Here is a 20,100-nt window from a genome sequence, read left to right on the forward strand (position 1 = left end):
GGACCACTTGTCAAATCTGGGACAACTGAGCATCATCAAGAATAATGAATGATTAGGGGCCAGATGTGGTCCCAGAACTTTGGGAGGCTGAGGCGGGCAGATCACCTGAGGTCAGGCATTCAAGACCAGCCTGACCAACATGGTGAAACCCCGTCTCTACCAAAAATACAAAAACTAGCCATGTGTGGTGGCATGCGCCTGTAATCCCAGCTACTTGGGAGGCTGAGGCAGGAGAATCGCTTGAGCCGGGCAGGTGGAGGTTGCACTGAGCTGAGATCGCATCACTGCACTCCAGCCTGGGTGACGGAGAGAGACGCCATCTCAAAATAATAATAGCAATCATAGCGACTAGGTTTGACAGAAACACATAGAAGACCCACATGCCCCTGTTCACAGCAAAATTATTCACAGCAGCCAGGAGACGTCCACCCATCAACACATGAATGGCTAAACAGAGACACGTGGGGATGTCATTTAGCCTTAAAAAGGAAGGAAATTCTGACACGTGCTGAAACAGGAATGAGCCTCGAGGACATCACACTAAGTAAAACAAGCCAGACATCAGGACAAGGCGTGTGTGATCGCACTTCTCACGAGGAAACCTGAGTAGCCACATTTGTAGAGACTGAAGATGAAAGGGCGGCTGCCGGGCTGGGCGCAGGGAGGAGTGGGAAGTGCCTGTGGCGAGGACACGCTCAGTCTTGCACCATGAAACGTTTCCGAAGATGGACGGTGGGGTGGCCGCGCCGCAGGTGAAGGTGCCTGTACACTTAGAAATGGCTAAGATGGTAATTTGTAGGTTGTGTCGGTTTTACAATAAAATAAATACCTGTGAGTGCTTAATAATCGAGAGAGAAATAAATAAATCTGAATCCGGCTCACCTCTGCAGGGGCCACATGCTTCTGTTAGGAGCAAACGCAGTCCCCTGGGGATGAGGGGAAGCTCTCTTGGAAAACTGCCCCTTTGCACACCTAAGGAAGCAGCTGGTGGAGTGGGATTTGAGTGGGTGGGCAGGCTCCAGACAGGCTGACCAGGGTGCCAAGGGACCCCACTCGGACCTCCCACGCTGAGCACCCGCACCAGACAGGCTGCCCCGAGCCTCACCAAGGCTTTCAAATCCACTTCCTCGGCGTCTCGGCCCACTTTCTGTTGTTAGAATACTTCAGAATGGGAAGCTCATAATGGAAAGACATCTTTCTCATCTGTTTTAGAAGCTGGGAGTTTTCTGTGAGGCCACAGTCCTTGCATCCTATTGGATGAGGGCCCACCCTCCTGACCTCATTAACAGAATGACCTAGAAGCCCATCCGGAAACACTCCCATTGTGGATTCCACTTTTAACATGTGAGCTTCTGGGGCACAGGTTCAAACCACAGCCCCAGGTACAGGATACAGGCGGCAGAGGCAAGATTCAGCTGAGCAAATCCAGCGGGGGACCGTTACAGACAACGGCCAGCTTGCTTCAAAGGCCAGTCCTGTGGGTTAAAGAAGGCGGGCCCAGCCGGGCATGGTGGCTCATGCCTGTAATCCCAGTATTTTGGGAGGCTTAGGTGGGTGGATCACCTGAGGTCAGGAGTTTGAGACCAGCCTGGCCAACATGGTGAAACCCACATCTCTACTGAAAACACAAAAATCAGCTGGGCCTGGGATGTGCACCTGTAATCCCAGCTGCTCCGGAGGCTAAGGCAGGAGAATTGCTTGAACCCAGGAGGTGGAGGTTGCAGTGAGCCGAGATCACGCCACTTCACTCTAGCCTGGCGACAAAGCAAAACTCAGTCTTGAAAAAGAAGAAAAAAAAGAGTAGGCACCTCTCTGACAGAAAGAGACTTAAAGACTTAAGGAAGTGAGGCTTTCTTGCTTTCTTTCTAAACACAGCTTCACAGGCACCTCCGCTGGCTGAGCTCTGCCCAGAGCTGAAAGTGGACACAGCGGCCCCCACCTTCCTGGGTCCCTGAGTCAAACAAGAAGGACCCCCGGGGGGAGTGACAACATGACCTTTGGGTCCTAGCACCTCCTGTGCCCACCTGGCCCCACCCTGTCTGTCTGACCTGTTGGCCAGGAGCTTCCCTATGGCTGAGACTCTTGGGCAGCTCAAATGCCACTTCTGTGCCAGCCTGGATGGGGGTCCTGAGACCCCACAGCCCTGCCTGCTGCTCTGCCCTCACCTCCCCTTCACTCCAGCTCTGCCCAGTGGTGTCCTGGCCTGGCCAGTTGCCTCCATAATGGAGACCTTCCCAGAGTGCTGCAGGCATGGTGTACAGTGGCTCCCTCCAGGGTCACCTCGGTGCTGGATGTTTGCTGATCCTGTGCTGGGCAGCCTGCATCTGTCTTGGTGCCCTGTCTTGGCAAGGGCACACCACCCTGAGCAATGGGCTCAGATGTGCCTGAGACCCCACATCAAGCCCCGTTCACTCCCTGTCACCCACCTGTTACTGGAGGTGCATTTGGGGACTCCTGCCCCAGCCCCCACCCCTCCCTGAGCCTGGCTGCCTGCTCCTCACACCATCCATTCTCCACACACTCGCCCTTGCCTAGGGCTCCGGACAGACCTTGGCAGGCTTCCAGAGCTGGCTGTTCAGGGTTTTTAGTGCCTGGCAAGAGCAAGACCCTCTGTCCGCCCGGGAGCCCGGGAGGTGGAGCAGGCCTCCCTGGCCCCATGCCCAGGGGCTCTTCCAGGGGTCCCTCGCCCCATCCTCCCAGCTTCTTCCAGCTTTGCCCCTGACATGTCTTGCTCTGCCCTCCCCTCCCTTACTCCTGGCCTCATCTCCCTGGGCCCAGGCCTTCACAGATTGACTAGACAAGTTAGCAAGCAGTCACTGACTCTGGCTTCTGGCGAGAGGGGTCCAGACGGGCCAGGACAATGGCTGGTGAACCCCTGGACATCAGGGAAGTTTCTGGTGCACACAGTGGGGGTGCAGCTGCCGCCATGTCTACAGCTGGGCCCTCACCACTGCCGTGCCTGGGCCGCAGGGAGTGTTATCGAGCCTGATTCAGCCCGGGGATATTCTGGTGACTTCCTGTCTGAAACTTGCTCTCTTGCTGGGAGGGGTTCTCTGGGTATGAATCACTTTGCTGGGGTCAGGGCAGGGAGAACCAGCTCTGTGATGGGCTTCTCAGAGACAACACCTCAGGTGCCGCACAGCTCGGGGCGGCCCCCACTGGTCCTGGAGGCCCTGTGGGACTAGGCAGGGCCGGTCCGCACCCACTAGGCTCCCAGTGTTTGTACTCCCAGGCTCCTTCCCACTCCCACCCCAGCCTGATTCTCCATGTGGCAGAGGCAGGGGAGCCCATACATGACCACCAGCCCCCAGCTCATACCCACAGCTCCTGCCACCCAAGGAGCCCACCTTTCCTTTCCCAGACCCCAGTGAAGGACCCGAGAAGGGACCCAGCTGCCCTCATTTGAATCAGCTATCCCCGGACAGCCTGGCAAAGGCCAGAAGGCATGGAGGGTGACAATGGCCTGAGCTGGGTCCGGGCATCACTCCTGGACCCCTCAGCTGGGGGTGCAGAGGAGCCCTGGCGAGCATGACAGACCATCCAGTGCGGCGCAGGGAGGGGCAGGTCCTGGGGGCTGCTGGGGCCACTGACAGGAGCCAACAGCTGTCCCTGGCCATCACCCTCACTGGCTGATGTGCACTTTGCCTGTTGTTGCTCCGAGGGTGGGGCTGTCCTGGCCCAAAGACCCGGGAGGCCAGTGGCCCCAGGAGCAGTGACCTGTGGGCGGCGTGTTTGCACCAGATCCCTGCAGGATCACAGCCCCCTGGGCTGTTTCTGGAAAGCCAAGGTGGTCCCTGCTCTGAGACCTGCACCTCTCCGCTGGGGTGGAGCGAGCCCAGCTTTCGAGGGACTCCACTGCCACACACGCAAAGCCTCCGAAATCGCTGTTCAGAGGCAGCCTCCAGCCACACGGTCTGCAGCAGGGGCAGCTGTGATCCACGTGGCTGGGGGAATGTGCGGCGGGGGGCTCAGCCTCCACCGGGCTCTCCTGCCTGAGAGCACCCAACCAGCATTGTGAGGTCTTAGCTCAATGACGACGTCCCTGCTGCAGTGCTGGGCAGTGTCACTTGGAGACATTTGTGGGCCCAGCTCCTTCCCCCAGCCCGGCCCTGCCCCCACTGCTGAAAGAGCCTGGGTTGGACGGGAGTGGGCACCCAGGGGGGTCTCTGACCTGAAACCCAGAAGCAGCCTGGGGGTGAGTGGGGCTGTGGGTGCTGTCCACAGTCAGCTGTCATCTTTCAAGGACATCAGGCCTACCAGGGCCAGGAGTACCACAGTGAGGGAGACTGTCCCAGGCACCCCACCTGCCACCCTCCAGTTCCCACAGGCCCCTCACAGAGAAGCCACCTGCAGGGCTCTGGCAGGCCACCCTCGGTTCTGGATGAAGGCGGCTTTGGGGTAGGGCTGGGATGGAATGTAGAGCGTATGTCAGCTGCTCTTCCAGCAAGGCCCTGCCCCAGGGAGAGGGAGGCAGGGAGGGGAGGTTGCTGGTGTGCAGGGTCTGTGCCTGGCCTTCCAGGACATGCAGGTACCATCCTGGTCCCGGGGCTGCAGTGAGCGCACTTGGCCTCTCCGCTCCTGGCACCCCAGACAGGTGGGAGGACATAGCCTCTGGGAAGCCACCTGCTCTGTGAGAGCCGGCAGCACCAGGCTGAGCTGCAGAGGAGCTGGGTTTGTCTTTCCAGGACCCCTGTGATGTGTGTCCTGCCATGCCTGTCTGGGGATACAAAGGCCCCAGCTGCTGCGTGGGAGCTCCTGAGTGAGTGGAGCCTGCTATAAGCGCTGTTTTTGCCAAGAGAGGTGGCTCTGGGGTTTCCTGCCACTCCCGCCCCCAGGAAGGTGACAAGGCCATGCTATTATCACCAGACAGATACCCCAGCCCCGGTTGGCCAACCCCAAGCTCAGCCCTGTTTGTGGTTAGGGGAGTTCTAGAGAGAACATAGTTGGACCCCTGCTACTTCCTGAAACCTCAGCGAGGACTGCAGGGAGGGTGCGAGGTCAGCCGTGCAGGTGGGACCTTGGGTAAGTCACTGGGCTCTGCGTGCTGGGGAGGGAGCCTGTGGGGCCCTGGGATGGGGCTGGGGGCTGGGAGCCAGGGGATGGGCAGCAGGGGACCTGAAGGCAAAGGTGATTTGTTGGTAAAGATGGAGGCTTTGTTGAGGGTTCTCAATCTGGTGTCCTTCCCAAGAGAGAACTGAGGACCCCCAGTGACCACAGGTGTGGTGGGGCCGGAGGATTTGGGGGGCCGGGACAATGGCTTCCATTATACCTTTGTGGCCGCCACCCTCCACAAGACTTGCTTCTGGAAAAGGCTTGCCTTGGCTACTGGTCCAGACGGTGGTGAGTCGGGGGCAGGACTTTGTCCCTGGAGTCTCTCCTTAAACATTTGCTTCCATGACTGGTGGGGGCATTGAGGGGCCGGGCTTCTCTCTGGGGCCTGTGCTGCTTTTGGGGTTACATGGAGGGAGAAGCAGGGTGTTGGGGGCTGTGCTGGGGTGAGGGGCAGTCAGCCTAGATGCGTGGCAAGATCCTGGGGATGGGCAGGTCACAGGCCTCCAGGGCGGTGTCTGGTGCACTTGGCACAGTGTGTGTGTGTGTTGGGGGGACGTACATTCTGTCAAGTGCAGGACGTGGAGTTATACCACTGCAGGGACTGAGACACGCTGAAGACTGGCCAGTCGGGCTGGGCACAAAATGACGTTTCAGGAGATTGGCCTGAGAGGTGGGAGGGCAGAGAGTCCTGGAAGAAGATAGCATGGGGATCGGATAAGATGAGGTGGGATAAGATAAGAACTCAGAATGCCTGAAAGGCTCACCTCATCAGCCATCTCTGAAAGATACATTTTAAAAATCTATCAAATTGGGGCCAGGCACGGTGGCTCATGCCTGTAATCCCAGCATTTGGGAGGCCGAGGCGGGTGGATCACTTGAGGTCAGCAGTTCAAGAGCAGTCTGGCCAACATGGTGAAACGCATCTCTACTAAAAATAAAAAAATGAGCCAGGCATGGTGGCTCGTGCCTGTAGTCCCAGCTACTCCAGAGGCTGAGGCAAAAGAATTGCTTGAAACCAGGAGGTGGAGGTTGCAGTGAGATTGAGCCATTGCACTCCAGCCTGGGCGACAAGAGCAAGACTCCATCTCAAAGAAAACCAAAAAAATCTATCAAACTGGAGGAGCCGGGTGTTGGAGCTGGTGACTCAACAGCTCCCTCCCTGGGGTTTGTCTCAAATGTGACGCAGAAACGAGGTCACAGGTTTGCCTGGCGCCAAAGCAGGTGGGAGTGAAAGATGAAAATGTCTAGGAATGCCCAGCAACCAAAAAACAGCTTAGAAATTACAGGCAAACCCACAAGACAGACCTCAGCAGCCTTAGGAGCCATTTGCAGCCAGCGGGTGGAATGAGGAACTGCTCCCTGCACACGGCGGGGGCCAGGCTCTTTCTCTGTCCTTTTGTGCCTCTCTGAAAAGTTCCAGAACAAAAAGTTACAAAGTGGTGGCTCACACCTGTAATCCCAGCACTTTGGGAGGCTGAAGTGGGCAGATCGCTTGAGCCCAGGAGTTTGAGACCAGCCTGGGCAACATAGCGAAACCTCGTCTCTGGGAATAAAAACAATTTGGGAGGCTGAGGCAGGAGGATCATTGGAGCCCAGGTGTTTGAGACCAGCCTGGGCAACGTGGCAAACCCTGTTTCTACTAAAAATACAGAAAAAAATAATTAGCCTGGCATGGTGGTGTGCCTGTCAAGTCCCAGCTACTCAGGAGACTGAGGAAGGAGAATCGCTTGAACCTGGGAGGTAGAGGCTGCAGTGAGCTGAGATCGCACCACAGCACTCCAGCCTGGGCGACAGAGTGAGACTCCATCTCAAAAAAGAAAGAAAAGAAGAAACAAAGAAAGAAGGAACGAACACAGGTTCACGGAGGAACACAGGAATGCGTGCATAGCGGCCTCGTGAGCTGGCGTGCTGAGAGTGAGGTAAGGCAGGCTGGACACGGGGGAGAGAGCAGCAGAGGGCTGGCCTCGGGGGCTGCCAAGGTGTGGCTTGAAGACGAAGCTGGACCAGGACACAGTTGCCCAGCATGGAGGCTGGGAGATGGGGCTGTGGTCGTGTGCTGAGGGGAGGTGGAGGCAGGGCCAGGGCCAGCAGAGGCGGGAGATGCAGATGGGGCTCAGGGGTGGGTGGACGGGGTTGTCAGGCTGACCTGGGCCCACCCACACTGTGGTCTTGTGGCTGGAGTCATCAGAGGGACCTCGCCATGGCCATCATGTCTGGCCACGCTGCCCGGAATCCAGCTGGAGCTGGACAGTGATGGGGGGTGCCTCAGCCTGTCATAGTCCCTCACAGCAGACCAAGGACAGAGCCCCCGAGTCCACCAGGCCAGGCTGGCATTGCTGGTGCTCTGGGCATGGTGGGCTGTCCCCTGAGCTCTGGAGGCCTGGGGCACCTTGCTGCTGATTGAGGAGACGGAGGCTGCGTGGGGGGCCATTTGCACAGGGCTTACCCTCCCAGCCACCCGCCCTGCAGCTGAGGGGAGCCCCACCAGTAGGCCCGACACGTGGGGCAATGAGAAGAAGGAGTGGTCCCCATGCACAGCTGGAGGGCTCCTCCCACGCCAGGAGGTGTCACCTGCTTCCTGATGTGGGAAAACACAGGAAGCCTCTGCCTGGCCTTGTCCTTCCACCTGAAGACCCAGCCCCAGGGAAGCCGAGAGAGGCCCCGGGCCCCACTTCCCTTCCCAAGGAAGAGCAGTGCCTGAAGCGCAGGCGACCTGCTGTCCCTGTGCCCCTTTCTGTGGCGGAAACAGCCCTGGCCACTGACTGGGATAGGCCGCGACACAGCAGCTGGCAGGTGGGGCCGCTGGGTTGGCTGGCAAGAGGACCCTGAGCCCCCATCCTGGGCTCACTCACCTCGAAAAGAGGCAGAGGCTCCGAGAGGCAGCAGGAGTGGCGGGTGCGGCACAAGAGTGGTGAGCAGGTGCTGGCAGGACCCGGGACCCCGGTCCAGGAAGGTCCTTGAGGAGGCTGGTGAAAAAGCCTAGAGGTGGTCTGAGGAGCAAAGGCTGGTGCAGGGCTCCCCTGGCGCCCAAGCCTGGCTGGCGTGTGTGGTGAGGAGCGGGACCTGGTGCAGGGGAGCTGGGATGTCCCGGCGGTGGTGAGGAGCGGGACCCGGTGCAGGGGAGCTGGGATGTCCCGGTGGTGGTGAGGAGCGGGACCTGGTGCAGGGCCTTGCTGCTGGGCCCACGTCCTGGTGGGAGGCCGGTGCCAGGGCTGCCCCGCCCTGGCTTGTTCTCCTGCTGGGCCCACTGACTCTTTCCAGGCATCCTCTCCAGGCTGTCATGCCCAAAGGTTAGGCATGTGCCAAGATGTGGACACCGGCAGCCCGGGCTGTGTGGGCCACATGGGACGGGCTTGATAGGCAGGTGGCTCCGGCTCCCACCCCGAGCCAGTCTCTGCTCTCAGCATATGGCCCGGAGCCCAGAGGGGCCTCGTCCTGAGACATTGCCGGTCGGTCGGTCACTGGGCCGGGAGGGGAGTGTGCGTTTTCTGCTCAGCTGCCACTTCCTTCGGTTTTGCAGAAGTGCTTGCAGCACTGTGCACAGGGTTGTTGGCTGGCATGGGGGAGGACTGGGTGGCCCAGCCCTGTACCAGCAAGAGCGTGTCCTCCCAGGTTTGGGGGGGTTTCCAGAACGCTTGGTCCAGTTAAAGTGAGGGCAGCAGACTCCCCGGGAGCCCCTCCCTGGGCGGCTCAGCCATTCTGATGGGGCCCAGGGGCCTCAGGTAGCGGCTCCATGGGCTCACTCCTGCTCATTTTCAGGGAGAGGCCCTGCCTTGTGTTATTTAGAATTTGAAAGGCAGGGAAGGGCCGGCTGCAGAAGCGGCATAGACACCAGGGAGCAGGAGCATGCAGGCCTCCAGGGCCACTGCGCGGCTCGGCTGCTGAGGAGGGAAGCCCCCCCACACCCCTGGGGCTCAGAGGGAGCTGGACTGGTCCCAGGAGGCTCTGGCGTGCCCCCAGTCCACTCTGCCCCTCCCCTGCTGGGGTCGGCCTTCCTTGGCCCTCCTGGTTCCGGCTCACTGCTTCCTCACCTACTGACCCCCTCTGTTTTGGGCATGACCAGAGAGCCCTGCATCTCTTGCTGGGCCTTGGAGCCGGGCGCAGCAGCCAGACGACACAGCCACACAAATCTTGGCGAAGCAGCAGCTGGGAGGGCAGCGCGAGGCACACAGGCCCCCGAGGGAGGGTCTGAAGACCCTTAGCGCCATCCCACCACCACCACCCAGGGGACACCCTGCCACCTCCACCCAGGGGGCCGTCAGCCATGTCCACTCAGGGGGCTGGCCTGAGACGCAGGGAGAAGTAGATACTTCAGCCACTGGCAGGGTAGGGGCAGAATCAGGAGGCCCAGGGCCCCTCTGGCCAAACCGCCTGTCCTGGGAGGGGACTGACTGCACTTACTGGCTTCCTGTGAGAGTCTCGGCTGACAGAGGGCAGCACCGGGCAGTGTGGGGTGGGGGTTGGGCCTGGCACCAGGCAGGCAGGATTGGAGCCAGTAAGGCAGCTGCTGGGCTCAGCCTCCATCCTTGCACGGGGTCCAGAAACAGCAGGGCGAGACCCTTAGGCTTTGCAGGGCTCTGGGCGAGGAATAAACACCGTCTGAGGATGGGTTTACGGCACTTGCCTCCCTGCAGACCCTCTTTGGCTGCTCAGGATGGTGCCTGTTTTCAAGGTTAGGGAAGGAAGCAGAGGGACAGGCCCCTGGGTGCCCTGAGCGGTCCGCTGCCCACCCCCCGGGCCTCCCTCCTCCAACCCCTCATGCCGTGGGTGACACAGCTTCCAGGCCAGGTGCACACCACACCTCGGGTAGTTACTTCACCAGGAAAAATTCCTAGAAGGGGTTTAGCCGGGTCAAAAGTTAAAGCACATTTAAGATTTTCGGAAACATACTGCGAAATTTTGCTGCAAGCCTATTCATACTCCATCAGTCCCGTAGAAGGACACCCATCTTCTCTCACACACTATAAATTAAAAAGTTCTTTCTTTTTGCCAACATGGTAGGCCAAAAAGGTTTTAAAGGACCGCCTTTCGGATGTTCGTGTTTGCATTTCTTTGATTAGAAGTGGAGTTGAGCATTTTTCACATTTTAGGAGCTTTTTTTTTGAGACAGAGTCTCTCTTTGTCACGCAGGCTGGACGGCAACAGTGCAATCTCAGCTCACTGCAACCTTCGCCTCCTGGGCTCAAGCGATCCTCCCACCTCAGCCTCCCGAGCAGCTGGGACTACATGTGTGCCATCATGCCTGTTTATATTTTTGTGAGTATGGGGTGTCACTATATTTGCCCAGGCTGGTCTTGAACTCCTGGACTCAAGTGATCCTCCTACCTCAGCCTCTCAGAGTGCTGGGATTTACAGGTGTGAGTTACCATACACAGCCTCTTGGGCTGTGAAAGCTCATCAACTTTCTTTTCTCTCCCAGCTTTATAAAGGTATAATTGACAGCCGGGCACGGTGGCTCACTCCTGTAATCCCAGCACTTTCAGGGGCGGAGGTGGGCAGATCACCAGGTCAAGAGATCAAGACCATCCTGGCCAACATGATGAAACCCCATCTCTACTAAAAACACAAAAATTAGCTGGGCATGGTGACACATGCCTGTAATCCCAGCTCCTTGGGAGGCTGAGGCAGGAGAATCACTTGAACCAGGGAGTTGGAGGTTACAGTGAGCCGAGATCGCACCACTGCACTTTAGCCTGGCAACAGAGCAAGACTCTATGTCAAAAAAAAAAAAAAAAGATATAACTGACAAACAAGAATTGTGCATAGGACAGGCGCAGTGGCTCACGCCTATAATCCCAGCACTTTGGGAGGCCGAGGTGGATAGATCATTTGAGATCAGGAGTTCAAGACCAGCCTGGCCAACATGGTGAAACCCTGTCTCTATTAAAAACACAAAAACTGGCCAGTCATAGTGGCTCACGCCTGCAATCCCAGCACTTTGGGAAGGTGGATCACCTGAGGCCAAAAGTTCGAGACCAGCCTGGCCAATGTGGAAAACCTCGTCTCTACTAAAAATACAAAAACCAGCTGGGTGTGGTGGTGTGTGCCTGTAATCTCAGCTACTTGGGAGGCTGAGACAGGAGAATCGCTTGAAGCCAGGAGGTGGAGTTTGCAGTGAGCCGAGATCGAGCCATTGTACTCCAGCCTGAGCAACAGAGCGCAACTCCTCTTTAAAAAAATACAAAAATTAGCTGGGTATGGTGGCAGGCGCCTGTAGTCCCAGCTACTCGGCAGGCTGGGGCAGGAGAATCATTTGAATCCGGGAGGCAGAGGTTGCAGTGAGCTGAGATTGCGCCACTGCACTCCAGCCTGGGCGACAGAGCAAGACTCCGTCTCAACAACAACAAAAAGAATCGTACAAAGTCATGGTATGTGACGTGATGTTCTGATGCCTGTTGGCTTGGAGCCTTGCTTCTGTTTATCCTGTGGGATGCAACGGCAGATCCTTAACTTTAAAAAACACGTACAAATCAATGAGAAACTTAGTAAATTAGGAAATACTAGCTGTTTTGTCAATGAATTAATTTGTGGTCTAATCTGGTTTCCCTAAAGCAATGTCAACCTACTCTTTCTCCAGGTCGTTTTAAACTGTCAGAGTGAACGTCCTCATATGACCGACAAGCCGCATGACATGGACTTAGAAAGCTTATTTTAGAGCCACACTGAGAGCGGAACCAGCACAGTATGTCAGGTGAGAGAGACTTCTCCGACTTTGAACATGTAAGAGGGAGCCTGTAAGAAGCTTTCTATGAAGCAGGTTGTCTCATAATTCAAAAATTAACACATAAAAATAGATTATCAAGAAAAAACTAGCACAGCAATAAATCTAGAGGCGCTCCATGGAGAAATGAAGGACTGATCTCATAATTCTTTCTCGAAGTTCTAGGAAGCCAGGAACAGAAATGAGGGCATAATTCGTGGCTCCTGGGAGAGTGGCACAGAACTGAGTCAGGGCTGTCCCCCAGGTCCCACGGGAGCCCTGCATGGTCCGGGCCACGAGGAGCTGACCGCCACCCCTCCCCATCCATGCGTCCCCTGGTACTGTTGCCCCTGCTTCTGACCCACCAGGAAGACGCTCTTCCCAGGAGGTCACTTGTGGGTGTGGGGGACTGGGGGACAACCTGCTCACCAGATGGGCAAAGAGCCACAGACAGCAAGGAACTGGTGTCCAGAGGTGAAGGTCCCAAGGCTTCGTGAGGCCTGGAGCAGGGGGCGTGGGACTGAGGGGCACTGAGGCCCTGACTGAGACGACAGGGGCGACAGTGTGTGGGGTTGGGGAGGGACCACAGTGGCTCTGTGTGGGCTAAGGCTGGGAGGGGCCCCTGTGGCCACGCCGGTCTTGCCGGGGTCTCCCCTTGTGTTTCGGATTCTGGAACGCTCTACCTCCCAAGGCGTGCGACTGTCCTGATGGAGACAAGGCGTGGGGGGCGGAAACTGCCTCTGAGCTCAGGACTCACACAGCAAGGCTGGCGCACTCGTTTGATAGGAAAAGGGCGGTCTGGGTGAAGAACAGTGTGTGCAGACACAGGGTGGCCTCCCACCCCCACCCGAGAACTGTCTCCACTGTCCCCCGCTACAGCCCCATGTCTTGAGTGAAGTGGTGACAACCCGACGTGAGGTAGCTCAGTCACACCTACCCTCTCCCCTTCCCAGGGAGGAAGCTGAGCCAGGGGCAGGCCACTCACACCCAGAGAAACCAGACAAGGGCAGGGAGGCTGCGGGGAGACGGGAGCCCTGCACACTGGGGTGGAAGATGGGGCAGCCCAGCCACCGTGGAGGACAGCGAGGGGCGTCTCCGAAGATGAGACGGAGCAATTGCTGTGAGACCCAGCAATTCCAGCTCTGGGTCTGGCCCAGGAGAACAGAAAGCAGGGACGTGAATAGACCCCCTCGTGTTCCTAACAGTGTAATTCCCAGCAGCTCAGCTAAGGTGCAGAGGCAGCCCAGCGTCCATGGGCAGAAGAATGACAAGCAGAACACCGCACATGCCAGGTTTGCAGGACGGTTCACAGTGGAAGGCCACGATGGAATATAGCTATTTTTATACTTTTGATGAGACCCCAAAAGGAACACTGAATGCAATGGAATGCCGGCCTGCCTTTGAAAGGAAGGAGAATCCTGGCACACGCTGAGGCAGGAGGGAGCTTGAAGACACCGTGGCGATGGAGCCAGTGAGACGTGGAGGGGCAGGCTGAGGACATGCACAGATGCCCACCCACGTGGGGCGGTGGCAGGGGAGCCCAGCACACAGACACAAAGTGGAGTGGCGGCTGGGTGGCGGGCAGCAAATGCGGAGTGAGTGCTTTCTGGGGGCAGGTGGGAAAGTTCTTTCATTAGGGAAGATGACAAAGTTGTGTCGCAGGATGTTGGTGATGGCTGCAGAAGGTGAATGTGTTAATCAGAAATGGTTACAATGGTAAATTCCTTGTTATGTGTATTTTGCCACAATTTTTCAATTTTTTTTTCCTTGAGATTGAGTGTCGCTCTGTCACCCAGGCTGGAGTGCAGCGGCACAATCTTGGCTCACTGCAGCTTCCATCTCCCAGGTTCAAGTGATTCTCTTGCCTCAGCCTCCCGAGTAGCTGGGACCACAGGTGCAATATCATGCCCAGCTAATTTTTTTGTATTTTAGTAGGGATGGGGTTTCACCATGTTGGCCAGGGTGGTTTGGATCTCTTAACCTCGTGATCCGCTCGCCTCGTCCTCCCAAAGTGCTGGGATTACAGGCGTGAGTCACCGCGCCCGTCCTGGAAATGTTTTAAACACCTGCGCGTGTCTAATCTGAGCAACCGTGAAGCTTCTGTCCTTTCCTCCCATGGTAAAGTCTCTCCCAGTGGTTTCCAGGGACTCCCGTCCTCACGCTTGTCTCTGTCCCACAGGAAACGCCACCCCAGTGACCACCCCGTGGGCTTCCGTGGGCCTCCCCACCAAGACCTGCAGCAACGTGTCGTTCGAGGAGAGCAGGGTGGTCCTCATCGTGGTGTACAGCGCCGTGTGCGTGCTGGGGCTGCCGGCCAACTGCCTGACCGCGTGGCTAGCGCTGCTGCAGGTGCTGCAGGGCAACGTGCTGGCTGTCTACCTGCTGTGCCTGGCACTCTGCGAGCTGCTGTACGCCGGCACGCTGCCGCTCTGGGTCATCTACATCCACAACGAGCACCGCTGGACCCTGGGCCTGCTGGCCTGCAAGGCGACCGCCTATGTCTTCTTCTGTAACATCTACGTCAGCATCCTCTTCCTGTGCTGCATCTCCTGCGACCGCTTCGTGGCCGTGGTGTACGCGCTGGAGAGTCGGGGCCACCGCCGCCAGAGGACTGCCATCCTCATCTCCGCGTGCATCTTTATCCTTGTGGGGATCGTTCACTACCCAGTGTTTGAGGCGGAAGACAACGACACCTGCTTCGACATGCTGCAGATAGACAGCAGGATCGCCGGGTACTACTACGCCAGGTTCACCGCAGGCTTCGCCATCCCGCTGTCCATCATCGCCTTCACCAATCACCGGATCTTCAGGAGCATCAAGCTGAGCGTGGGTCTGAGCACTGCCCAGAAGGCCAAGGTGAAGCACTCGGCCATCGCAGTGGTGGTCATCTTCCTGGTCTGCTTCGCCCCGTACCACCTGGTTCTCCTCGTCAAAGCTGCTGCCTTTTCCTACTACAGAGGAGACAAGAACTCCATGTGTGCCTTGGAAGAGAGGCTGTACACAGCGTCCGTGGTGTTTCTGTGCCTGTCCACCGTGAACAGCGTGGCTGACCCCATCATCTACGTGCTGGCCACAGAACATTCCCGCCAAGAAGTGTCCAGAATCCACAAGGGGTGGAAACAGTGGTCCATGAGGACAGACGTCACCAGGCTGGCCCACACCAGGGACACCGAGGAGCAGCAGTTGCCTGTGACACTGGCAGACCACACCTTCTCTGGGCCTGTGCACCTACCGGGGTCACCATGCTCCCCCAAGAGGCTGATGGAGGAGTCCTGCTGAGCCCACCGTGTGGTGCGGAGGCTGGCAGGCTGGGGGTCCTGGAGCCAGCAATGTGGCTCCGGTCCACTGAGCCCCCCAGCCACAGTGCCTGTGTCCCCTCTGGAAGACAAACTCCCAACTTCTCGTTTCTGAAGCTACTCCCTCGGTGACCCCTGGCCCTGGGCTTTCCCACATGGAAGGTGGCTGCATGCCAAGGGCGCAGCCATGCCTCCAGGCTGCCGGGAGCCCAGAGAGCGTGTGGCAGGCAGTGGGCCCTCTTCATCAGCAGCCTGCCTAGCTAGCTCCCTCAGCTGTGGGCAGGCAGCGGGGCTGCTGGCAGAGGTACCCGGTGGCTGCCCTGTTCGCATCAGTGCTGATGACTTTCTTTTCTAGGCATTTCTGCAAGTGTCACCCGGATGCGGTGGCACACATGGGCCCTCCAACCTCCTGCCTCAGAACGCCAGTGGGCAGCATGCCAGGGTCACCCAGCACCATGGCCGTGCCCAGTAGGGCATAGGGCAGCCCGCCACCTCCAAGGGGGCAGAAGCCCTTGTCTGGGGTTGGGTCTGTGCTGAGCCGGAAGGTCTCTCAGGAGCTGTGGGGCAGGGTGGCCAGCTGCTCCGGTTCCCAGAGGGCAGCCCAGGCGTCCTCCATGGGGGGCCCCAAATATCCACGTCCAGAACACCAGGTGGCAGGACAGGCATGACACAGCCACGGCAGAGCCAAGGGGTGCCAGAGTCCCCAGCTGCATCCTCGGGGAGAAGCTGGTGAGGTGTCTGCACGAGGTGGGATCCGCGCCCTCAGCCCCTCACTGAGGCGGGAGCGCAGCAGGTGGTCTGCCTGTCTGACAGAGAAAGCCAGCTCCCTGCACCCTTGGGGCCAAGTCGGACCTGGCTCTGCCCCGACAGGCCCTGCCTAGGCCAGGTCACAGTGATAACCTGGTTTCCCCATCTGTAAAATGGGGCCAATGACACCGACCTCGCGGGGCCACCATCGGGGTCCGTCTTCCTCCCTGCACTCACCGCACTGAGCCGGCCAGCACCGCACCTGGACAGGGAGCCCAGCGCCCAGCACAGTGCAGGGGCTTCCAGCGTGGCCACACAGCACGGTGGGGCTGAGCTGCGCTTTCATTTTGTAAGGCAGCTGTGCAGTTGTTCCTCTTTTTTAAAAAAATACTATTTATTTTGTTAGAGACAGGGCCTTGCTCCATTGCTCTGTTGCCTGGGCTGGAGTACAGCGGCACCATCACAGCCCACTGCAGCCTCAAACTCCTGGACTCAAGCGATCCTCCCACCTCGGCCTCCTGAATAGCCGGGACTATAGGGGTGCACCACCACACACCCAGCCAAAATCGCCGTCTTTCTTGAGAGAGTCATCAGAAAAATACAACATGGAAAAAACCTTGTCTCTTTTTTTGGTATTAAAAAAAAAATAGCTGGGCGCGGTGGCTCACGCCTGTAATCCCAGCACTTTGGGAGGCTGAGGTGATCACAAGGTCAAGAGATGGAAACCAGCCTGGCCAACATGGTGAAACCCTGTCTCTACTAAAAATACAAAAATTAGCTGGGCGTGGTGGTGTGCACTTGTAGTCCCAGCTACTCGGGAGGCTGAGGTGGAAGAATCACTTGAACCCGGGAGGCAGAGGTTGCAGTGAGCCGAGATCGCACCGCTGCACTCCAGCCTGGCGACAGAGCAAGACTCTGTCTCAAAAAAAAAAATTAAATAGATAAATAAAGAAAAAAGAAAAAAATTCAATTTAACCTTTGAGTGAACATTTCTCCTGCTGTGAGAGGAGTGTGCCCCTCGACTCTTGTAAGAACAGCTGTGACCAGGAACTTGAAAAGTTGGGGCTGAGGTTTTGGACCGTCTGCAATACTCAGGGCTAGGGCGGGAGGGATTCTAAGGATGTCAGGGGCTTAGCGTCCTGTGGCTACAACCAGTCACCACAACTTGGTGGCTCAAAACAGTAAAACGGGCAGGGCGCGGTGGCTCACGCCTGTAATCTCAGCATTTTGGGAGGCCGAGGTGGGTGGATCACCTGAGGTCAGGAGTTCAAGACCAGCCTGGCCATCATGGTGAAACCCCATCTCTACTAAAAATACAAAAAAATTAGCTGGGCCTGGTGTCGTGCACCTGTAGTCTCAGCTACTCTGGAGGCTGAGGCAGGAGAATTGCTCGAACTCGGGGGGTGGAGGTTGCAAGTGAGCCAAGATCGAGCCATTGCACTCCAGCCTGGGCAACAAGAGCAAATTCCGTCTCAAACAACGTCAGCAACAACAAAACGGTTCTCTCACAGCTCTGAAGGCCAGAGTCCACTTTTTCATCTTTTGTTGCCACAAATAACAACCTCATTCCCATGCCAGATCCCAGCCTGCAGACTGGGCGCCATCTTACCCACCGGTAGGGACAGCAGGGCTGGGCCGAGGCAGCCAGAGTACCTGGCTCAGGTGAAAGACTGCCCAGACTGGCTGGTGTCACAGTGGCAGGAAGGTCACCAGGCATAGCCAGGCGAGGTGGCACCTGCAGTCTCAGCTGCTCAGGAAGCTGAGGCGGGAGGATTGTTTGAGCCTGGGAGGTGGAAGCTGCAGTGAACTAGGACTGCACCACTGCACGTGGGGAGGCCAGAGGGTGCTTGGGAGCAACGTCTGTGGCGAAATTTAAAAATGGACTCCAGGCCTGCAGGACCCAGGACAGTCACCATCAGGTAGAGAAGCTCCACACAAAGACAAACCACTCAGAGTCAAACCCGAGGGGTGGGGCTCACCTGATGGGAGGGGCAGCGGGGACCTTGCCCAAGGTGAGGCCCAGATGGGACCAGGCACCCAGGAAGGGACGCCCAGCTGGCCCTTGATGCTGAGACCCTCAGGGGCGGTGGGTGGAGGGCAGCAGCTGGGGAGGTGGAGGTCACAGGCCTACCTGGCTCCTCCCTGCCCTGCAGCTAGCTGCTCTGGCAGTCAGCAAGGGTCACAGCATGGCTTTGTCATCAGCCACTGCTCACTGACCACAGGCCCTGGCCCTGTCATCTGGCTTGTGCTGCTGGTGGGAGCGTCTGAGGTCACCAGTGCTGGGAGCCGCCCCGTGCGGAGTCTGCGCTCACTCACTCTCACTATCCGCCTCTTCCCTGCCCCGCTCTCCCTCGATCAGGCACCCCTCCACAAGGTGCTCCCCAGGGCACCCCAGGTAGTGAGGAGGCCACGGTGAAGCCCACTGCGACCCATGCACAGAGGCAGGAATGAGGAAGGAAGCCCTGAGGGCCACCCCTACCCTGGGCACTGGGCCCTGCCCTCCAGGCTCAGGCCACAGTTGCCCCTTCAGACACTCTTCAGACAGGGCCTGGGAGGGGCAGCGCTGGCATCTGCTCACTGCCCTGTCCTCTGCCCTGTCGAAACGGTGACAGGGAGAGAGGATCATCCAGACTCCTGACCTATAGAATAGCTCTCCCAGGTCCTACTGCGAGGAAGACACCTGCACGCCAGGGGCAGGAGCGGTTCAGAAGCAGCACCGCAGGCTCTCCGGAAGACACTGTGTCCCAGGAGACCCGTCCACGCCCACCCGCCTCTGACCATCCCCACTCCTCCTGGCATGCAGCGACAGCCCAGGGAGAGGCTGCCTAGCCAGGGAGGCAGGGAGCGTTTTGCTGGGAATTCTGGAATCCTCCTGCCTGGAGTTGGTCTGGGGGAGCACAGCCTGGGGAGGCCACATACTCGTGGCCCCACAGCCTCCTGGCCTTGTGGGAGGGACATGGCTTGAGGGGACAACATAAGGGGGCATCGCATATTGAGGGCTCTTTTTTTTTCTTTTGAGACAGAGTCTTGCTCTGTGACCCAGGCTGAAGTGCCGTGACACGATCTCAGCCCACGGCAGCCTCCACCTCCTGGGCTCAGGTGATCCTCCCACCTCAGGCCCCTGAAGAGCTGGGACCACAGGCATGCACCACCACACCCAGCTTTTTTTTTTTTTTTTTTTTTTAGAGACAGGGTTTCACCACATTGCCCAGGCTGGTCTTAAACTTCTGGACTCAAGCTTAAACTTCTGCCTCAGCCTCCCAAAATGCTGGGATTACAGGCGTGAACCACCACACCCAGCTTTTTTTTTTTTTTCTTTGAGACAGGGTGTTGCTCTGTCACCCAGGCTGAAGTTGAATGCAGTGGTGCAGTCTCAGCTCACTGCAGCCTCCGCCTCCTGGGCTCAGGCGATCCTCCCACCTCAGCCTCCTGGGTCGCCACCATGCCCAGCCGCCCAGCTAATTTTTACATTTTTTGTAGGGATAGGATCTCACTATGTTGCCCAGACTGGTGTTGAGCTTCTGGCCTCAAGCAATCCACCTGCCTTGGCCTCCCAAGGTGCTGGGACCCCAGGCGTGAGCAGTCCCAGCCCTAGCCCTGCTCTTGGGCAGTGAACGTGGGAATGAGCGCACACCGAGTGATCGCCTGTCCGGAGGGACAGCTCACCATGGACAGGCGATTCCAGCACTTGGCGCCTCCTTTCTTCACCCGTAATTTGGGAATGGCGACTGCCCCACACACCTGGTGGGGCATTAATTCAGATGATACACGTCCGACGCCTGAGATGAGCCTGGCGCAGAGCCGCGCTCAAAAGCAGAGTCGATCTTCATGTAGCTTGCCCCTGGGACTCCCGCGGTGGGAATCCTGCCCGGACAGGTGGCCTTCCCTGAAAGGTCCGCCTGTTCCCAAGAACGGCCCTAGAGGGCGCCAGGCGGCGGGCCTTGAGCGGCTCGGGCGGGCCTCGCTTTGCCGCCCGCGGCCGCCAGGGTGCAGCAGCTGCACAGGGCGCCCGTGGGCCTGGAGGTCCTTCACAGGCTGTGTCCAGACCTTTCCTGACTCCTTACCTGCCTGTGCAGGCGCTCGTGGGAAATGCTTGGTATTGCTTTGTGTGTATGCATTCATCTAGCTTTTTATTTTGAAATAGGTCCCAATTTACAGAGAGTGGCAAACAGTGCAGAGAGACCTGGATACTTCTGCCACACAATCCCCCAGCCGGGCACATGGCCCTGCTATTCCTTCTCTGGCTCCCGCTTCGGTGGCACTTGAGAATAAGTTTCGGACTTCAGGCTTGCTCCCCTAAGCCGC

At 58.0% G+C, this 20,100-nt stretch overlaps 1 protein-coding gene and 1 long non-coding RNA gene across 5 annotated transcripts; one reads left to right on the forward strand and one right to left on the reverse strand.

The window, feature by feature from the left end:
- The first annotated feature begins 4,950 nt into the window (after nt 1–4,950).
- Nucleotides 4,951–16,173, forward strand: GPR132 (G protein-coupled receptor 132). Of its 3 annotated transcripts, none has more exons than XM_032267582.1 (3): nt 4,951–5,022; nt 11,630–11,743; nt 13,932–16,173. In XM_032267582.1, the coding sequence occupies exons 2-3, from the start codon at nt 11,737–11,739 to the stop codon at nt 15,029–15,031; spliced, it is 1,107 nt and encodes a 368-aa protein (XP_032123473.1). In that variant the 5' UTR covers nt 4,951–5,022; nt 11,630–11,736; the 3' UTR covers nt 15,032–16,173. The 3 variants fall into 3 exon arrangements, with proteins under 3 accessions (XP_032123473.1, XP_032123472.1, XP_032123474.1); XM_032267581.1 differs by lacking the exon at nt 4,951–5,022 and adding an exon at nt 6,777–6,971; XM_032267583.1 differs by lacking the exons at nt 4,951–5,022; nt 11,630–11,743 and adding an exon at nt 6,781–6,971.
- On the reverse strand, nt 5,033–9,005 carry LOC116542587. 2 transcript variants are annotated; one of them, XR_004265278.1, is made up of 3 exons: nt 8,210–9,005; nt 7,905–8,115; nt 5,033–5,442 (listed from the first exon to the last, which is right to left on the reverse strand). It is a non-coding gene; the product is annotated as an uncharacterized LOC116542587 (long non-coding RNA). The 2 variants fall into 2 exon arrangements; XR_004265277.1 differs by having other exon boundaries at nt 5,033–5,445.
- Nucleotides 16,174–20,100: the final 3,927 nt, after the last annotated feature.

The sequence above is a fragment of the Sapajus apella genome, unplaced genomic scaffold (genome assembly GCF_009761245.1).
Source record: "Sapajus apella isolate SASKATOON/1434 unplaced genomic scaffold, GSC_monkey_1.0 scaffold170, whole genome shotgun sequence".
Taxonomy (NCBI): domain Eukaryota; kingdom Metazoa; phylum Chordata; class Mammalia; order Primates; family Cebidae; genus Sapajus; species Sapajus apella.